Raw genomic sequence first — 16918 nt, 5'->3', positions numbered from 1 at the left:
TTGCGGCGCCATCTTAGAAGGCCACGAATAAAAACAAACACACTGTGTTGGAAGCAGGACTGCCAGATCCATGCTTAAAATCAGCGCAAAAGACAAAGGGCTGTATCCTGACCGATTGCACCCAGATACCAAGAGACGGTACTTAGAAAAAATAGCGTGCATCGGTAATGTGGACCCGTATGAAATAAGGAAGTGGAGCAGAAACCCAGACGACCTACCGCCGTTGTCCTATCCTGATATCTTCGCGTACCTTGTCTGTGGAGTCAGCGCACACACGACGAATCAGTTTAGGAATTATAAATCCCTGGAGGCGCACATCTAATTAACAAAGGGCTGGGTGTAAGATTTGGCCATTTTAATCCTCCACGTTGCGAGTACGTTGTCATTAAGACAAAGGTAAGTCGTCTTGAACTTGCTAACTTTCTAAACAACTTCCTTATTATCGTTTTGATAACTGGATTTTCCAAGAGGGGAAACGATAAAAAGCGAGACCATTTTCCAGCTTCCGGCCTTGGTGATCGTGTGATCTAACGTTGCAACTGACGTTTCCGTGTGCTTTCGTTCCCGTGTACTGTGTTTGGCCTACTAAGTGGCCACGCCCCCTCCCGTGACATCACATTTCAAAGCCCTATAGGGGGGGTTTAACCCTTTACAGCCGATCGGAGCGGGCACGCTCTGTTTTGCGTAACTATTTTTAAATCCCGGTAGCTCTGCAACCAAGTAAGCTAGCGCAATAATTTTTTTGCATATGAAACTGGAGGAGTTGTACTTACATCTTATGCCATCAGCTTGTCCTAGGTCACAGTTTCCTTCCACATATAGCTTTGCAAAAACTGCATAAAAATCACTTGCAGCAACAAAAACATGATATTCCAGAAACAGGCTTCGCCGATCCATCAGCTGTTTGTAACACTTCCTACGTCCATCAGCGCGAACTATCACATGACCGCATGACCTGCCCGAAACCGGAAGTGACGTCATTTTGCGGAAATGTAGTTTTTTTTACGATCGGGGCCTTATGAGCTTGTGTTTTACTTGTTATGTGTTTTAAAAAGTTATGTTTGACTTTATGACTTTCTGTGTCGTCTCTGGGATGCTTAGGACTCATATTGCACTGCTGGAAATAGTTTATTTTGATGCAGATGCTGTTATTTTGCAAATTTGCACTATAATATTTATTTTCATTTTTCCTGCAGTGTATAAAAATTGGTGTATTTCAAAAATAAAACTATGAAGACACTCAAAATAAATTTCCTGTGGTGGGAAACTAGTTTGTGTAACTTTTTTGTATTTACAGTTTTGAGGGATAAGCCTCTTAAATTTCTCTAACTAGAAATATATGTTAAAAAAGCAAAAACGATTTTCAATTTTTTTGTAGTTTATTGCACTTTTTTGCAATTTATGTAATTACTATGCACTTAATGCAGACATATTATTAAAGTTTGGGCTATAATGGTTGTATTGATGTATAGCAACTTGAAATGCTCCCAAAAATGGCTCCACAGCATGTAAAAATATAATATAAGCTCTGGCGAACTTGGTTCTATGGTAGGTCTTAAAGGGTTAACAATAGGTGCTTGTGTGTATTGTAACTATTTTCAGTAAAAGGCGGCAAGCGGAGGCCTAAGGCAGGGTCATTCTGCGGCTGGATTCAGTGCTTTCAGGGACACTGAAGATTTTATGGATTTTATCTGAAATTTAAAGGTTTGGTCACCATAATTACTATAATTTGTTTTTGCCATGCCCTGGCCTATCAGCCTGTTCTGTTTCTTGGACAGTTTGACCGTATGAGTCATATATTAAGGGACGTAATCACTCACATCGAGCCAGTGGAAGGTGCTGCACGTGACATCCTCATGAAGATGAGGAAACTTTATGAACACCTGCTGAGAAGTAAAATATCCTTCATCCATTATCTGTAACCATGTATCCTTATCAGGTAGCCTATCCTAGCTGGCTCTGGGTGAGACTCAGAGTACACCCTAGAAAAGTTGGCAGTTCACCACGGGGTACTGAGCTGATTACTCTGTGCCTATTTAAGGCTGGGGCTCGGATCTTGTCATCGCTGGATGATTGCGTGAGACACGGTAGTGTCAGTTTCAAGCTTTTGTGATTGTTCACGAGTGAGTTTGTCTTTTGAGATTCGTCTCTCTCTGTGTTAACAGTCTCTCTGGACCTGCTGCTGTCTTTCCTGTGTCAGAGTACGAGCGCGTTGGCATGTGGATTCGTGTGGTGGAGCGCAAATGTATGAGAGGATTTTTCCCTCACTTGTATATATCGTGCACTTTGTATAAACTGTCATATCAAACTTTGAATTTCAGTCTGCGCCTGAGTCCTCTCCCTACCTGTAAAGTAACCAATTACTGGGATTTTTTTAATCCTCTGGGGTCCAGGGTGCAATTGGCAGTTTTTGACTACTTTTGATTTTACCTCTGTATTTCACCTTTAAAAATAATTTATCTTTCCTTGTTTGTATCATTCTTTTCAGCACAACCTCACGTCTGAATTTACAGTTTTGTTTTCATTTTGATATACTGCATTAACAAAATTAACACAAGCAATATTATTATTAAAGTTATTATAATAATTATAATAATAATAAGCAATATTATATAAGTTGGTCAATTTTGTCTCTTTTTCTGTAAAACAGATTTATTTTTAGAATTAATATTTTGTTTCTAAGTGGAATTGACAATTTAGTCTGTTTTGTTTGTTCTATTTTGAAACTTAAACGCTTTAGTGGCTGCCTTTTGTGTAGTTTGTAATATTTGCCTTTAATTTGCCTAAACTGAAGCCTCATTTTAAGTGCATCTGCCCTGTTGAACTTATTATGTGAAATAAATATTTAAATCAAAACAAGCTGCTGATTATTTAACATTTTACTTGTGAGCAACGGCACATTTAAATCTTACAAATATAGTTATTTGGCTGATATCGTGATATATATGGTTATCCCCTGAAATGAAAAAAACATATCGTGATATGAAAAAATCTGATATCGCCCAGCTCTACTTGGAAGTCTATTTTTTTTTTTTATTTCAACTTGGATCTCAAACTTGGAAAAAGAACAACAAGGGTGTTACGGTTGCAGTTGTAACTAAAACAAATGAAACAATTGCCACAGCTGTGTGGTTTGTGAGAGAAAAGTACCCAAAACGCAGGGAGTGGGTTGATGTGAGTGAGCGTTTATTTACAGTGAGGGATATACAAACAAAAGCGAGGGTGGTAAGGACAGAAGTAAGAAATGCCCTAAACTGGGAAAACTAATGAACACACCTGAAACACGTAGCGGGGAGATGCAGAGAAACACCAACTAACGCAGGCAGACCAACAACAAGCACAGGCAAACACACACTATACAGTATACACACATGGAGGGGAACGAGGAATGGCAAAACAGGAGGTAGGCACAGCTGATCCTACCTGATGTGACGAGACAAGAAACACAGACCTTAAAGGTAAAACAGGAAACGCATAACAAAACCTAAAACTAGAACTCAAGAAATACTAAAGGGCTAAGGAGCTAGAAAGAGTGAGAAAGAAACCAAAACACTACAGTGACGAACCAGGATGGAATCACCTGCCAACACGGACGATGATGCAATTCTACACTGCAATCATCGAGTCCATCCTCACCTCCTCCATCACCGTGTGGTACGCTGGAGCCACTATCAGGGACAAACAGAGACTGCAGCGTGTTGTGCGCTCTGCTGAGAAGGTGATTGGCTGCAGACTCCCATCTCTGCAGGACCTGTACACCTCCAGGACACTGGGGCGTGCAGCTCGGATCTCAGCTGACCCTTCTCACCCTGGACACAGTCTGTTTGACCTGCTCCCCTCAGGCAGGAGGCTCCGGTCCATTCGCACCAGAACCTCTCGCCACAAGAACAGTTTCTTCCCCTCTGCTGTTGGACACATGAACAATAACCGTATGACTGTTCCCACCACTAACACATGACCCTACGCTGTGTCACTGCATCATTCCATGTTTGGCACTGATCACCACCTGCACTCATGTATACTGTATATCATGTATATATCTATCTATTTAGCACTTTTAATTTTTATTTTTATGCTTATTTAAGCGTTATATGACAGTATGTTTGCACTGAAGCACCGCAGCAATTTCCTAATGTTGTAAACCTGCTCAACATTTGGCAATAAAACCCTTTCTGATTCTGATTCTTCTTTCTGTCCAGCAGGGGGCGACTCATGTGGTTGTAAAGAGAAGTTTGATCATAACAATGTCACAGCTGATGGGCAAACTGGACTCAAACACAGAACTCAGAAAGTCAAAATTCATTGCGCTTATTTACGCACATATTTATTTAAAGTTATTCATGCAAAAACACAAGGCGAAGAGAGGAATAGTGCTTCAATAGTGGTCCAGGGAGAAAGGGAACCCACACATCCAAAAATCCATTGCAACACTCTGCTCACTACACCTCGGAAAGGAAATCCAGCAAACTGCACAGAAGAAACACACAGTAAATGTGTTTCCAGGAGAAACAGGAGCAGCACAGAGCAGGAGGCAGAAACTGTGTAGTTCAACAATCCAGGAAAGAAACACCATCTTCAGTAGTGACTGGTAATGAGATCATTGGAGACAACTTTGTGATTGCCACAGGTGTGTCAGGCCAGAGGCAAAAACCCAAGATGAGTCCCACCAACAAACACAGACCACAAAAAACGAATGCAGATAGTAGAGAGAGACAAAGATAAGGCAGAGAGACAGAAAAGAAATTCAATGAAGAGAACTGAGGGACAATAACAGCAGTAGCCTGTGAGGAAGTGAGCCTTCTGCTCACTCACACTTTGCTGAGTTTATGGTCTTGTTTAATAATTCATGATATTATTTTTTTAAAGTCAAAGTTCCAAGTTAAAAAAACAAAGAAAGAAAAATCAGAGTATACTTTAGGGCAGGCCTATCTTATGACTGACGAGTTACTGCCATGAGTCAAGCAGTGAGTCAGCAACTTACTCGTGACATCTGGTTTCTAAATACCAAAATAGTGATGGTCAGTGTGTTCAGTTTGAGTCGTCCAGAGTTGGATGATGTCATGAACCTGCAAACTGAAGCATTATTCAAATAAAAAATTTAATTGGATTAGTCTACTTGTTTGTTTTCAGGATTACTCAAAGTTATGGAAAGCTCTACATGAATGTTATAATGAATGAACGAATGATGTTATGTGACATGGGCCTACTTTGACCTTCTGAGTGTCCAATTCAGATCCAGGGAAGTCTTTGTTGTTACAATTGTAAGACTGAATATTCAGACTTGTGCTGGAATCCAAAAATTTAAACTGTGGGTAGTAGGCATTTTTTCAATTTTAAGTCTGGGGGACATGAAAATATGACACAAATGTCACCAACTAGTTTCCATAATTTAGAAAAAAATTTGAATGGTAACATCAGAGTAGAGCTGAAGGAAAATTAGAGAATCTTTAGCATGAATACCATCATCTCTGCAGGTTCTCAATCATCCAGGTCAGAAGGCCTTAAAACACAAATACCATTAGCTCTATAAAGGCGAATGGCCTTTCATGACCAAAGCAAAACCACAAGTCACTACTACAGGAATATATCCAGTCAAATTTAAAATCATTAATTCCATTCATTGCTTGATATCAAATCCAATACAACATTATCAACATATCGCTATACACAACACTAGTACAGTCCTTTAGGCGTAAAAAATAATTGACAAGAGAATCATTGGAATTTGTTGGAGTGCTACTTTAATGTTTCTTTAAAAACCCTTTGAACAGATTTAAAATACAATGTGAAATCTGAAAGAGGATAAACTAGAATAGCAAAAGCCTTTTCAAAGAGTCTTTTTATATTATTTGAAATGTTTTTTTGCTGACTGAATTTGAACTCAACATGTATTACAGGTCTTTTTTTTTCTGAGACGTGTTGCACAGTGGGAGTATGGCACTTCATGCAAATGTAATTAGGTATTCTGGGTAGGCCTGGATATCATTGAAGACCACAAACATGGTTGGTTTAGCAGTGTTATTTGTGACGCTGTCATACAGGTCTGAGGCACTCCCAGATTTGGGGGGAGGGGTGATCATGCCTTTTCGTCCTTGGGTGTAGTCTCCAACTAGAACTCTGGCCTGGTACATTCGCTTGTGTCCATTGGTGTCGGGCGTGGCGTAGTTTCCTGCTGAATAGCTTGGGTCCACAGCAAAGTAAGAGCCGTTGCCGTACATCGCACCTGTGACCAAACAAAGTGAATGCTGTGGTTCAGTGGATGGGCAATTTTAAGTGAAATCTGACTGATGCTCCTCCACTGTGCTCTCTGGTACCATTGTAACTTCATTTACAAACTTATTTTTTGACACAAACCCACTTTACTGACTGAACTGGATTTTGAAGTCAAACTCCAGGATGAATACAACTTTTCTGTCTGACAGGTGCATTCTGACATGCACCTGGGAATTAGTGAAGTTGTGTGAGAAACCTCTTTTTTGACTTGGAATTTAGCCAAGTCAGACCTGTGTGTGTGTTCCTGTTTAGACATCTTTGTGAGCAGTGGCAGTCCTAGCCTGTTTGGCACCCTGGGCGAACACCTCTGTGCCCCCCACACACACACCCCCCACCCCCCATACACAAAACATTAAGGATTGTACATTAACATAAAACTGTTGTCGGAACCATACTGAATTTCACCAGAGAAACACACACACACACACACTCTCTCTCTCTTCATGTGTGTGTGTGCGCATTGTATGCAAACGGCTACCAAACAGCCATCATAATTCATCATACAATGAGAACAGGACAAATCAACAACTGACACTGACTAATTAATATTAGAATCTGTAACATAATGTATTGTTTGGAGTTTAGTCTGTTACTGTTACTGTTTTTACCATTTCTTCTTGGAGCAACTGTAACCCACATTATATCCTTTAATTAATAAAGTATTCTGATTCTGATTGTTTCAGGATGACCTGTCATTATCCAATCACACATCTGCTTACCTGTATCTTTTGCTCGTTTCTCTTCTTTTCTCTTTTTTCTAAACTGAGCACCTGATGGCTTTGAACTTTTCTTGTCCATCTTACATTGGTTTAATTTTGCACTCCAGTATGTACACCCATCCCCCAACGAGGATCACCACAACATAACCTAACACACCTACACCTTAGTTCACAGATTCACTTTGTCTAAGGTTTATTTCTGGGATTTCACACAACCCAGGATTCAAATCATGAATACATGACGGGCTTGGATTTAAAACATTATGAATGAAATGTGCTCTATTTGGAAGCAGCTGGCCCCTCCCCTTTCGACGGGTTGTGAAACTTTAAATCATCAAACTGTAAATCATAAATTTTAAGTTGTTATTGATCCTTTACCCCGAGTCCTAAAGTGTATATTTATTTTCTTACTCTTATATTTATTTGTTTGTTTACTTGCACTGCTGTAACTGCAGCCTCGTCGTCTCGTCTCTATATGCTGGACTGTCTGTAGCGGAGATGACAATAAAGTTTACTTTGACTTCAGCAGCGCGCACGCGCACCGAGGGCTCTCGCGCTCACTTTATAGAATTAAAATCAAGAAAAAAAAAAAAACATCAGTGCAAATTATAAGTCTGTATCATGATGTCTGGTGTTTTCGTGTTTGTTGGTTTGTTTTTATTTTGTTTTATTTTGTGAGTTGGTTATTAGATGCTGCTCCCCGCCGCCCCGCCCTCTCCTCCCTGCGCCGCAAGCAGCAGGTGCACCTTGCAAACGGAGGGCGCCCTTACTCCCAGCAAATGGGCGATAGAAAACCGATCGGTGCCTGTGACATTCCCAATATGCGCTGGCTGATGTCGGGGCAGCATGAGTACGAGCAATTTTTTTTTTTTCTGCCGATACCCGTGATGTCACCCCCCACCACGATGCCGCCCCGGGCAACCGCCCGTGTCAAAAACCACTACTGTTTGTGTACTTTCTGAACTTGTGACGACCAACAGTCACTTGTGAGGACACATACACACACACACCGGTCCTCAAAAGTTTGAAGCATTTTTGAGGCTCAAAATTTGGTTTTAGTGTCAGGGTTACAATTAGGTTCTGGTTAGGGTTAGGCATTCATTAAGCAGCTAGGGAAAGCGTTATGTCAATGAATGTCCTCACTAAAATAGTTAAAATAGTGAGTGTGTGTGTAAAAACAAGTGCTATATTCAATTAGGAAAAGAACAATAAAAAAAACAAACAAAAAACTTACTCTGTCAATGCTGAATTTATGGCTCAAAAACATTTGAGTTAAGTTTTGATAAAATAATCATTTTACAGACAAAACAACCAACAGATTTGTCATGTTTTGTTTTGTTTTTTTTACTTATGAGTCTACAGTAAGATAATATCACAATATGGGTTCAAACTAATTTTGTTTTATTGTGACAGCAAGTCTGGGATTACTCTTGTATGTTCTGCCCCGGTCTGATCGGACAGGCTCGTTGTCGTTTGAAGTCCAAACGTGTTGCCAACAAGGAAGTTGCAGAGTGCCCTCTAGTGGACAAAATTTGTACATTTTCATTGTTTTAGTTTTAAATATACTGGCAAATAGCTCATATCAGCCAATATGTCAGCTCTGCTGATACACACACAGCTGTGCTGATATATCAGTCAAGGTGCACTTAAAATGCCCCTCTAATGAAAAATCATAAATCCCCAGAAAATATATTTAACAGTTCACATTATTTAGGGGGGATAAGCGGAGGGTTTCATTGATTATGCTGCTTGATTAGCAATTCATGTGAACCAGCACTAATTTTAATATATTCTAACTGGAACTCTGTGTGTGTCAGTTTGGTTACCATTTTTTCCTGCATAGCTGCGGTTGAAGCCTTTGCTGTTGATCAGATGGATGGAGGTGTCAGTGGTGCCGTGAAACAGAAGCCGTTCGTTGTTTGTGTGTTTATTCTTTGTCTCCATTTGTTTCTTCAGGATCTGGTAGTTCTGCCACAGTGCTGGATTTTGCACACGTTCAATCTGCCAAAAGAGTCCAAACATAACATTAATTAATTCTCACAATTCTTCCCCTTCTTATGTCTGTTACTTTTCTCTAATAATATTTCTGTTCTTGTCATGAAAACACTGGGGTGGCTGTCTCTGTACATGAACTTTGAAACAACACAGGTCTCCCCAAGAGGATGGCCGAAGCTGCCTCCAGTAGTGAGTCAGTCCTACAGACTACAGCAGAAATAAACATCATTTAAAAAAAAAAAAAAAAAAAAAAAAAAAAAAAAAGAAATAAACATGTTTACAGCCTGATGCAGAAGGTTTTGGTCTCTTTCATAAGAATATAGAAGAGAATTCCAAGAATATCTACTTCATTGTCATTCAGAACATACACCAGTTAGTGCACATCAGAATAACATTTTGGTGCATTTACTCACCATCGAACTGTACAATATAAATAATAAACAAATCTAAATCTGTAAGGTATAAAAAAAATGTACATGTAAGAATATAGGCGAAGTTTTTAGAAAATATTAGGAAAATGAATATATTGCACAGCAATAATAAACAGCAGAAAATATAGTGCACAATTTAAAAAAGAAAATTGCACTGTCCTAAATATAGTCATAACAACTGTACAGGGGGTCATTGTTTATATTCTAATCTATTTAAATGTATTTAAGAAATACCACTTCCATGTTATTGATGGCTTTTGGAGTTTACTCTGTTTTTAACACTAAGAGACCATCAAAGAAGTCTGTGCTCCAATTTGTTAAGTGAAATTCTAGAATGGTTTTTTTTTTTTAGATGCCAGGTGAAAAATCTTTAAGCGCCTAAAAAGTCCAGTTGACTTCATCTCAAGCATGACCTGCATGAAAACCTACACTGACATAAATTATCAGGTATTTGTTTCTGTGGGATGTATAAAAAATTTAATTTCACACATATTTCATAAACTGTCTATGAGAAACAAACTCAATTTAAAGTTGAAATTTAGAACTTTAATTTTACTAGCCAATTATTTTTAACCGTCACAGTCATACAGTCTGCTCTGTGTATTTGTGACTGAACATACGCTGATGATGTTAAGATAAAGTCCGGTCTTTGTCAGTTCCTGCTCCACGTCGTCGTATTCCTGAGCTCCTGGAGTCAGAGCAAACAACTTCACAAGGTCTCCTTTCATGTCCTCCCAGCAAGAAGGCAGAGCGCTGTCATCTGTAAAGATCATTGGAAGAATTCAGTTTAAATAATGTTGTGCTACACTAATAGTTTTCACATACTTCATATGTTTCAAAGTCTTTTATTGACAGTTACATGACATTTATGCAAAGAGTCAGTATTTGCAGTGTTGGCCCTTCTTTTTCAGGACCTCTGCAATTCGACTGGGCATGCTCTCAATCAACTTCTGGGCCAAATCCTGACAGACAGCAACCCATTCTGTCATAATCACTTCTTGGAGTTTGTCAGAATTAGTGTGTTTTTGTTTGTCCACCCGCCTCTTGAGGATTGACCACAAGTTCTCAATGGGATCAAGATCTGGGGAGTTTCCAGGCCATGGACCCAAAATGTCAACGTTTTGGTCCCCGAGCCACTTGGTTATCACCTTTGCCTTATGGCACGGTGCTCCATCGTGGTGGAAAATGCATTGTTCTTCACCAAACTGTTGTTGGATTGTTGGAAGAAGTTGCTGTTGGAGGGTGTTTTGGTACCGTTCTTTATTCATGGCTGTGTTTTTGGGCAAAATTGTGAGTGAGCCCACTGCCTTGGATGAGAAGCAACCCCACACATGAATGGTCTCAGGATGCTTTACTGTTGGCATGACACAGGACTGATGGTAGCGCTCACCTTTTCTTCTCCAGACAAGTCTTTTTCCAGATGCCCCAAACAATCGGCAATGACTTTGCCCCAGTCCTCAGCAGCCCACTCACCATACTTTCTGCAGAAGATCAATCTGTCCCTGATGGGTTTTTTGGAGAGAAGTGGCTTCTTTGCTGCCCTTCTTGACACCAGGCCATCTTCCAAAAGTCTTTACCTCACTGTGCGTGCAGATGCACTCACACCTGCCTGCTGCCATTCCTGAGCAAGCTCTGCACCGGTGGCACTCCGATCCCACAGCTGAATCCTCTTTAGGAGACGATCCTGGTGCTTGCTGGACTTTCTTGGATGCCCTGAAGCCTTCTTAACAAGAATTGAACCTCTTTCCTTGAAGCCCTTGATGATCCTATAAATTGTTGATTTAGGTGCAATCTTAGTAGCCACAATATTCTTGCCTGTGAAGCCATTTTTATGCAACGCAGTGATGGCTGCACGCGTTTCTTTGGAGGTCACCATGGTTAACAATGGAAGAACAATGATTTCAAGCATCACCCTCCTTTTAACATGTCAGGTCTGCCATTCTAACCCAATCAGCCTGACATAATGATCTCCAGCCTCGTGCTCGTCAACATTCTCAGTTAACAAGACGATTACTGACATGATCTCAGCAGGTCCTTTAATGACAGTAATGAAATGCAGTGCAAAGGTTTTTTTGGGATTAAGTTAATTTTCATGGCAAAGAAGGACGATGCAGTTCATCTGATCACTCCTCATAACATTCTGGAGTGTATGCAAATTGCTATTATAAAAACTTAAGCAGCAACTTTTCCAATTTCCAATCTTTATGTGATTCTCACAACCTTTGGCCATGACTGTACTTGAGGACTGTGGTCACCTGTTCTCAGGGTTTTTACAAGTTTTCTTTTTTATTAGTTTTTCCCTCCTTTTCTTTAGAACTCTAACATTTTAAGGGAAGATGTCAGAACTCGCCACTTAGTCTTTCATGAAGGTTTTACTTTGGAAAATACAAATGGTTACATAAGTACTACATGTACATAAGTGACTCACCTTTAAGGTCTTTCCGAAGAAGCTCTACATTACGCCTCTTTGCTGTAACTGCTTTTCTAAGTCCTGGATCAGCGGTGTACGTTTCATTGTTGATCTTGATCTTCACCTTTTGTTTCTTCTCTAGCGCCTCCTCCAGTTTGAGGTTGGTGTAAATATCAAACGGCACCATTGAGCCACTGCGGTCTATAAACTGCCATTCTACCAGGCTACTCACTAACAAAGCCTGTCTCTTTGAGTTCTCCGCCCTCTCCACCTTTCGGATGATGTCCCTGATGGTCATCAAATAGAAAAAGCAGTTAGGACCTTGCACTGAACATCCTTAAATACATTTACGTCTCTGTTTGCTGACCTGACTGCAGACTCAGCAGTGAACACGTCTCTGGTCAGACCCTCCAGGTGGATCTCGGGGTCCTGGTCCTCTGCTCCTTTGTCCAGACGGATGCTGACCGTCAGTTTCCTCTGCAGAGCCTTCAGCTCCTCCATGTCAGCCTGTGACAGCTGACTAATGAACGGGTCAGAGATGGTTTTCTGTGCCTGCTCAGCAACAATCAGGTCATTAATCCTTTTCTTGGCTTGACTCAGAGCCTGCAGGGTTGGAGAAATCGTGGTACATTTTAGTTACAGGCATCGACACATTTTGATAAAATAATAATCGCCCATTAAAACATTTACTGGGAAAAAACTAGTCCTGAAAAGCTCCTGATCAACAAGCTTTGACGTAAATAAATGTGAACTCTGTGAAAAATCTGCAGGAAGCTCCAGAAGACAATTAAAATATGCAGATGAATTATTAACTTAGTCTGATATATGTTTAAATCATACAGCTCGCTGAAGGCTGACGGCAGCCGTCCTTTAAGACATGGAAGTGATGTCTGCAGTAAACAGGGGTGAGTCTAAAGGGGGACATGAGGTGTACTTGACCGTATTTGTTTCAAGGCTTTTGTAACATTTTTCAGATTGAAAATGAAATAATATAAAATACTGTGTTAATTAAATTGCATTAATTTTAAAAAATATAAAAACAAAAGCTTTTTTCACAGGGCATCAAAAACGTAAATGGGCCATTAAACTCTGAGCTAATGGCCTGAGGGTTTTTAAATATTGCAAGTTCTAAAATAGAAACCAACGAGCAGTTCATGCTTTTTTTCCCCTTTTAAATATTTATTATTGCTCTTTAATAAGACAAATGCATTTCTTATCCGATTACTTGATTAAGCAATGCTGAGTACAACACTTGCTAAAATAATCATTAGCTGCAGTTTAACTTGCACTTCTTTTTATATTGAATGTGCCCTTTCTCTCTAAACTGAGAGAAAGGGCCTGGCCTGTGGCCCATGATGTAAAATGTGCTCCATGGTAAATTTTTTGTAAAGTTTGAATCTGACAGAATCTGAGGGGATTTTTTAAAACCATACAGGCTTTGATTCATTGCGTCTTTTGATTTAGCACAAAAATTTGCAAGTTCAGTTATTTTGTTTGATGTGGGAAGCCTTGCCCTGCAAAATTTTTAATATTGTTGGAATAAAGTATAAAAGGTATGTGTACCTTGTTGTCGTCGGCACACAGCTGAAACACTGTGGGCTCAAACTCTTCCCTCTCCAGAACTAAGTCAACAGGGCTGGACTCTTCTGACCCGAATCCCAGAACTGAAGCGACTTGACGAAATTTTGCTGAAACAATAAAACAATAATAAAACTACATGTATACATAATAAAGCCTCATATAGCCTGAACTTTAAAATAAACAACTGATTCAGCTGACCTGATGGGCTGTTTCGCACTCATTTTATAGGTTAGCGCTCCCGCAATCTGTCACCATCACTTTTGGCTACAGTTCTTATCTAATGTGTTTATGTAACCATGTGCAACCAAAATTTAAAGAAACAAAGAAAAAAATAAAACAGAGTGTTGTGAAATGTAAATAAAAACCAAATGCAATAATTTTCAACTAACAACAGAACATAAACTTGTTAAATATTTAGACTGAGGAAATGTACCACTTTAAGAAAAATATGGGCTAATTTTGATTTTTATGGCAGCAACATGTCTCAACAAAGTTGGGGTAGGACGGGGGCAACAAAAGGCTGGAAAAGGAAGTGGTAATAAAAACAAAAAGCTCGAGGAACATCCTGTGACTATTAAGTTTAATTGGTAACAGGTCAGTTTATTAATGGGTGTACAAAGAGCATCTTAGAGAGGCCGAGTTTCTCAGAAGTAAAGATGGGCAGAGGTTCACCAATCTGCAAAAAACTGTCTACAAATTATGGAAAAATGTCAGAATAATGTTTTTCAGTGAAGCGAATCTGGAGAAATCTCTCTGATAAGGTGGAAAACACTGGGTTTTCTTAATCTTCATCTTGATCTTCAAGCCATCAGGCAGTGTTGCATTACAAACATGATTCTGGGATGGAGATCAGTGCAGAGGTTCAGGAACACGTCTGTAAATCACTGCCTGCACCCACACATGCAGGTTAAAGCTCCATCATGCAGAGGTCATATGAGAATATGATACAGAGATGCTGCCATCTTCTCTGGATCAAACTTCATTTAAACTGGATGGAGGCTCTAGGAGTATGCTGAGCAACTAGAATCCTTTTATGAGACAAGGATGGGACAACATTCCTCTCCCAGAAGTCCAGCAGCTGCTCTCCTCAGCTCCCAGACATTTACAGAGTAAAAGAAGAACGGATGCTACTTAGTGGGAAACGTGGCCCTGTCCCAACATTTCTTGAAATGGTACTTTTTATTTTTAGTTTAAACACTTGATATGTTTTCTGTGTTCTATTGTGCAGATCATTCCATTTATTTATTTATATTTCATGCAGTGTCCCAACTTTTTTGAATTTGGGGTTGGCTGTAGTGAATGTGAGACTGTTATTATTGTTATTATCATCATCATATATCTATTTATATTATTACATATTCAATTCCTTTGATCTACAGAGTTCTAACGCTGCACCATAAAGGCAGTGACATTTTCCTTTATCACTCTGACCCACAAACGTCATCCTGCTGCAGGAAGAGCGTGCCACAGCTCTAAATATAATCATGGGACTAATGGATGCCGAAAGAAAATTCCCTCTCAGATGCATTACTGCCTTCAACACACTGACCAAGAATGAATTCCAAACTATTTTACATATTTGTGATGTGCTTTTACAGACTTTCATCTCCAGTAAGAGCCAAAGAGCTGTACAGAGATTATTGTGAAATGCTTTTCTTTCATTAAAAAAAACCAAAAAATGAGGATTATGTTTTGAGAAAATTTTAAAATATTTTTTCTGTGCAGAAAAAAAGGTTTTATACATGAAAAAAACCCATCTAGAGTTGGGTTTCCCTGCCAATGAACAATGACGTACCTTTGACTTTGTCAAAGACAGTCTTCTCCTCCACCGTCTCTCCCTGTCTCTTCTTCATGCTCATGTGGAAGTGGTTCAGCATGACCGTCTGGAAGATCAGGATCTTCACACTCTGAACAAACCTCGGCTGTTTCTTCCTCACAAACTCCACCACTGCATCCACCATGGCATCAGCCACCGCTGAAGGGCTGACCCCTCCCTGACCTGACAGGCAGACAAGGACCAAGTGATGATGATGGTGATGATGAAAGGATGGAAAGAGGATGAAGAGTACACTTTGTAGAACTCAGCACAGCAACAATCTCACACACATCACCAACAAACCAATGCTTCATGGCAGAGGTGTCCAGCTCCAGGCCTTGAGGGCCGGTGTCCTGCAGGTTTGAGATGTGTCCTTGATCCAACGCAGCTGATTTAAATGGTTAATCTATGGTTTAACTCATAAATCCCTCCATAAACTGCAGTTAGTTCAAAATACAGCTGCTCGTATTATTTCCAGAACTAGATCCACTGAACATATAACACCTGTTCTTAAACATCTCCACTGCCTCCCAGTTCACCTCCGTGTCAATTTCAAGATCCTGCTTCTCACTTTCAAAGCGCTTCATAACCTCGCTCCTCCATATCTATCCGATCTTCTCCATACATACTCGCCCCTTCGTACACTCCGCTCTTCTTCAGCTTCCCTTCTTTCTGTTCCACCTGCTCGACTGACTACCATGGGACTCAGAGCCTCTAGTTGTTCTGCTGGACTTTCTTGGATGCCCTGAAGCCTTCTTAACAAGAATTGAACCTCTTTCCTTGAAGCCCTTGATGATCCTATAAATTGTTGATTTAGGTGCAATCTTAGTAGCCACAATATTCTTGCCTGTGAAGCCATTTTTATGCAACGCAGTGATGGCTGCAGCTGCACGCGTTCCTTTGGAGGTCACCATGGTTAACAATGTAAGAACAATGATTTCAAGCATCACCCTCCTTTTAACATGTCAGGTCTGCCATTCTAACCCAATCAGCCTGACATAATGATCTCCAGCCTCGTGCTCGTCAACATTCTCACCTGAGTTAACAAGACGATTACTGACATGATCTCAGCAAGTCCTTTAATGACAGCGATGAAATGCAGTGCAAAGGTTTTTTTGGGATTAAGTTAATTTTCATGGCAAAGAAGGACGATGCAATTCATCTGATCACTCCTCATTACAGTCTGGATTATATGCAAATTGCTATTATAAAAACTTAAGCAGCAACTTTTCCAATTTCCAATATTTATGTGATTCTCACAACCTTTGGCAACGACTGTAGAAGGGTTAGTTAGTGTGTCTCAGCTCTGCATTAAAGACATCTGTTGTGACACAAACCCTGTTCAGACTTTAGCTTTGTAAGAGTAGTGTGATTCACCACCCATACTGATGGTTTATGGAACCGTCCATGAACCATCAGCTGTTTGCACAGTGAATCAGTGAACTGAGTATAAAGTTTGTACAGACCTGTTCCCAGGGCTGGGAAGGCCACAGAGCTGAACTTGTTCTCGTCACAGACCTTCAGCACCGAGTAAACCATGTCTTTAATGTTTTCAGGGTCGTTCTGGCCGATGACGTGAATGATGTTCCCGCTGGGCAGCTGCCCGGCTGATGTCAGGATCATTGCACGAGGCTGAGCCCATGAACTCACTGCAGAGAGGAAACACACAACACTTATAACACAAAGGGCCAGA

The 16918-nt window shown here is 40.2% G+C and overlaps 1 protein-coding gene across 1 annotated transcript in view; it reads right to left on the bottom strand.

Annotated features, from left to right (window-relative positions):
• Window positions 1-4310: 4310 nt before the first annotated feature.
• The window catches only part of LOC146697662 (protein mono-ADP-ribosyltransferase PARP14-like), a 30938-nt gene continuing 18330 nt past the window's right edge, over window positions 4311-16918 (bottom strand). The window contains exons 16-23 of the mRNA XM_085476465.1: window positions 16692-16874; window positions 15205-15408; window positions 13392-13516; window positions 12196-12431; window positions 11847-12115; window positions 10039-10178; window positions 8819-8993; window positions 4311-6223 (exon numbers count right to left, since the gene is read on the bottom strand). Of these exons, the coding sequence (XP_085332591.1) occupies window positions 5943-6223; window positions 8819-8993; window positions 10039-10178; window positions 11847-12115; window positions 12196-12431; window positions 13392-13516; window positions 15205-15408; window positions 16692-16874 (1613 nt within the window). The 3' untranslated portion in view covers window positions 4311-5942. The remainder of the gene's footprint in view (window positions 6224-8818; window positions 8994-10038; window positions 10179-11846; window positions 12116-12195; window positions 12432-13391; window positions 13517-15204; window positions 15409-16691; window positions 16875-16918) is intronic.

Source organism: Copadichromis virginalis, linkage group LG12, assembly GCF_057382275.1.
Source record: "Copadichromis virginalis isolate Kocher_CV1m ecotype Utaka linkage group LG12, C_Virginalis_male_GT1.1, whole genome shotgun sequence".
In the NCBI taxonomy this organism is placed as follows: Eukaryota; Metazoa; Chordata; class Actinopteri; order Cichliformes; family Cichlidae; genus Copadichromis; species Copadichromis virginalis.
The sequence above is the reverse complement of the archived record's forward strand: the minus strand, read 5'-3'. Positions and strand labels throughout refer to the sequence as shown.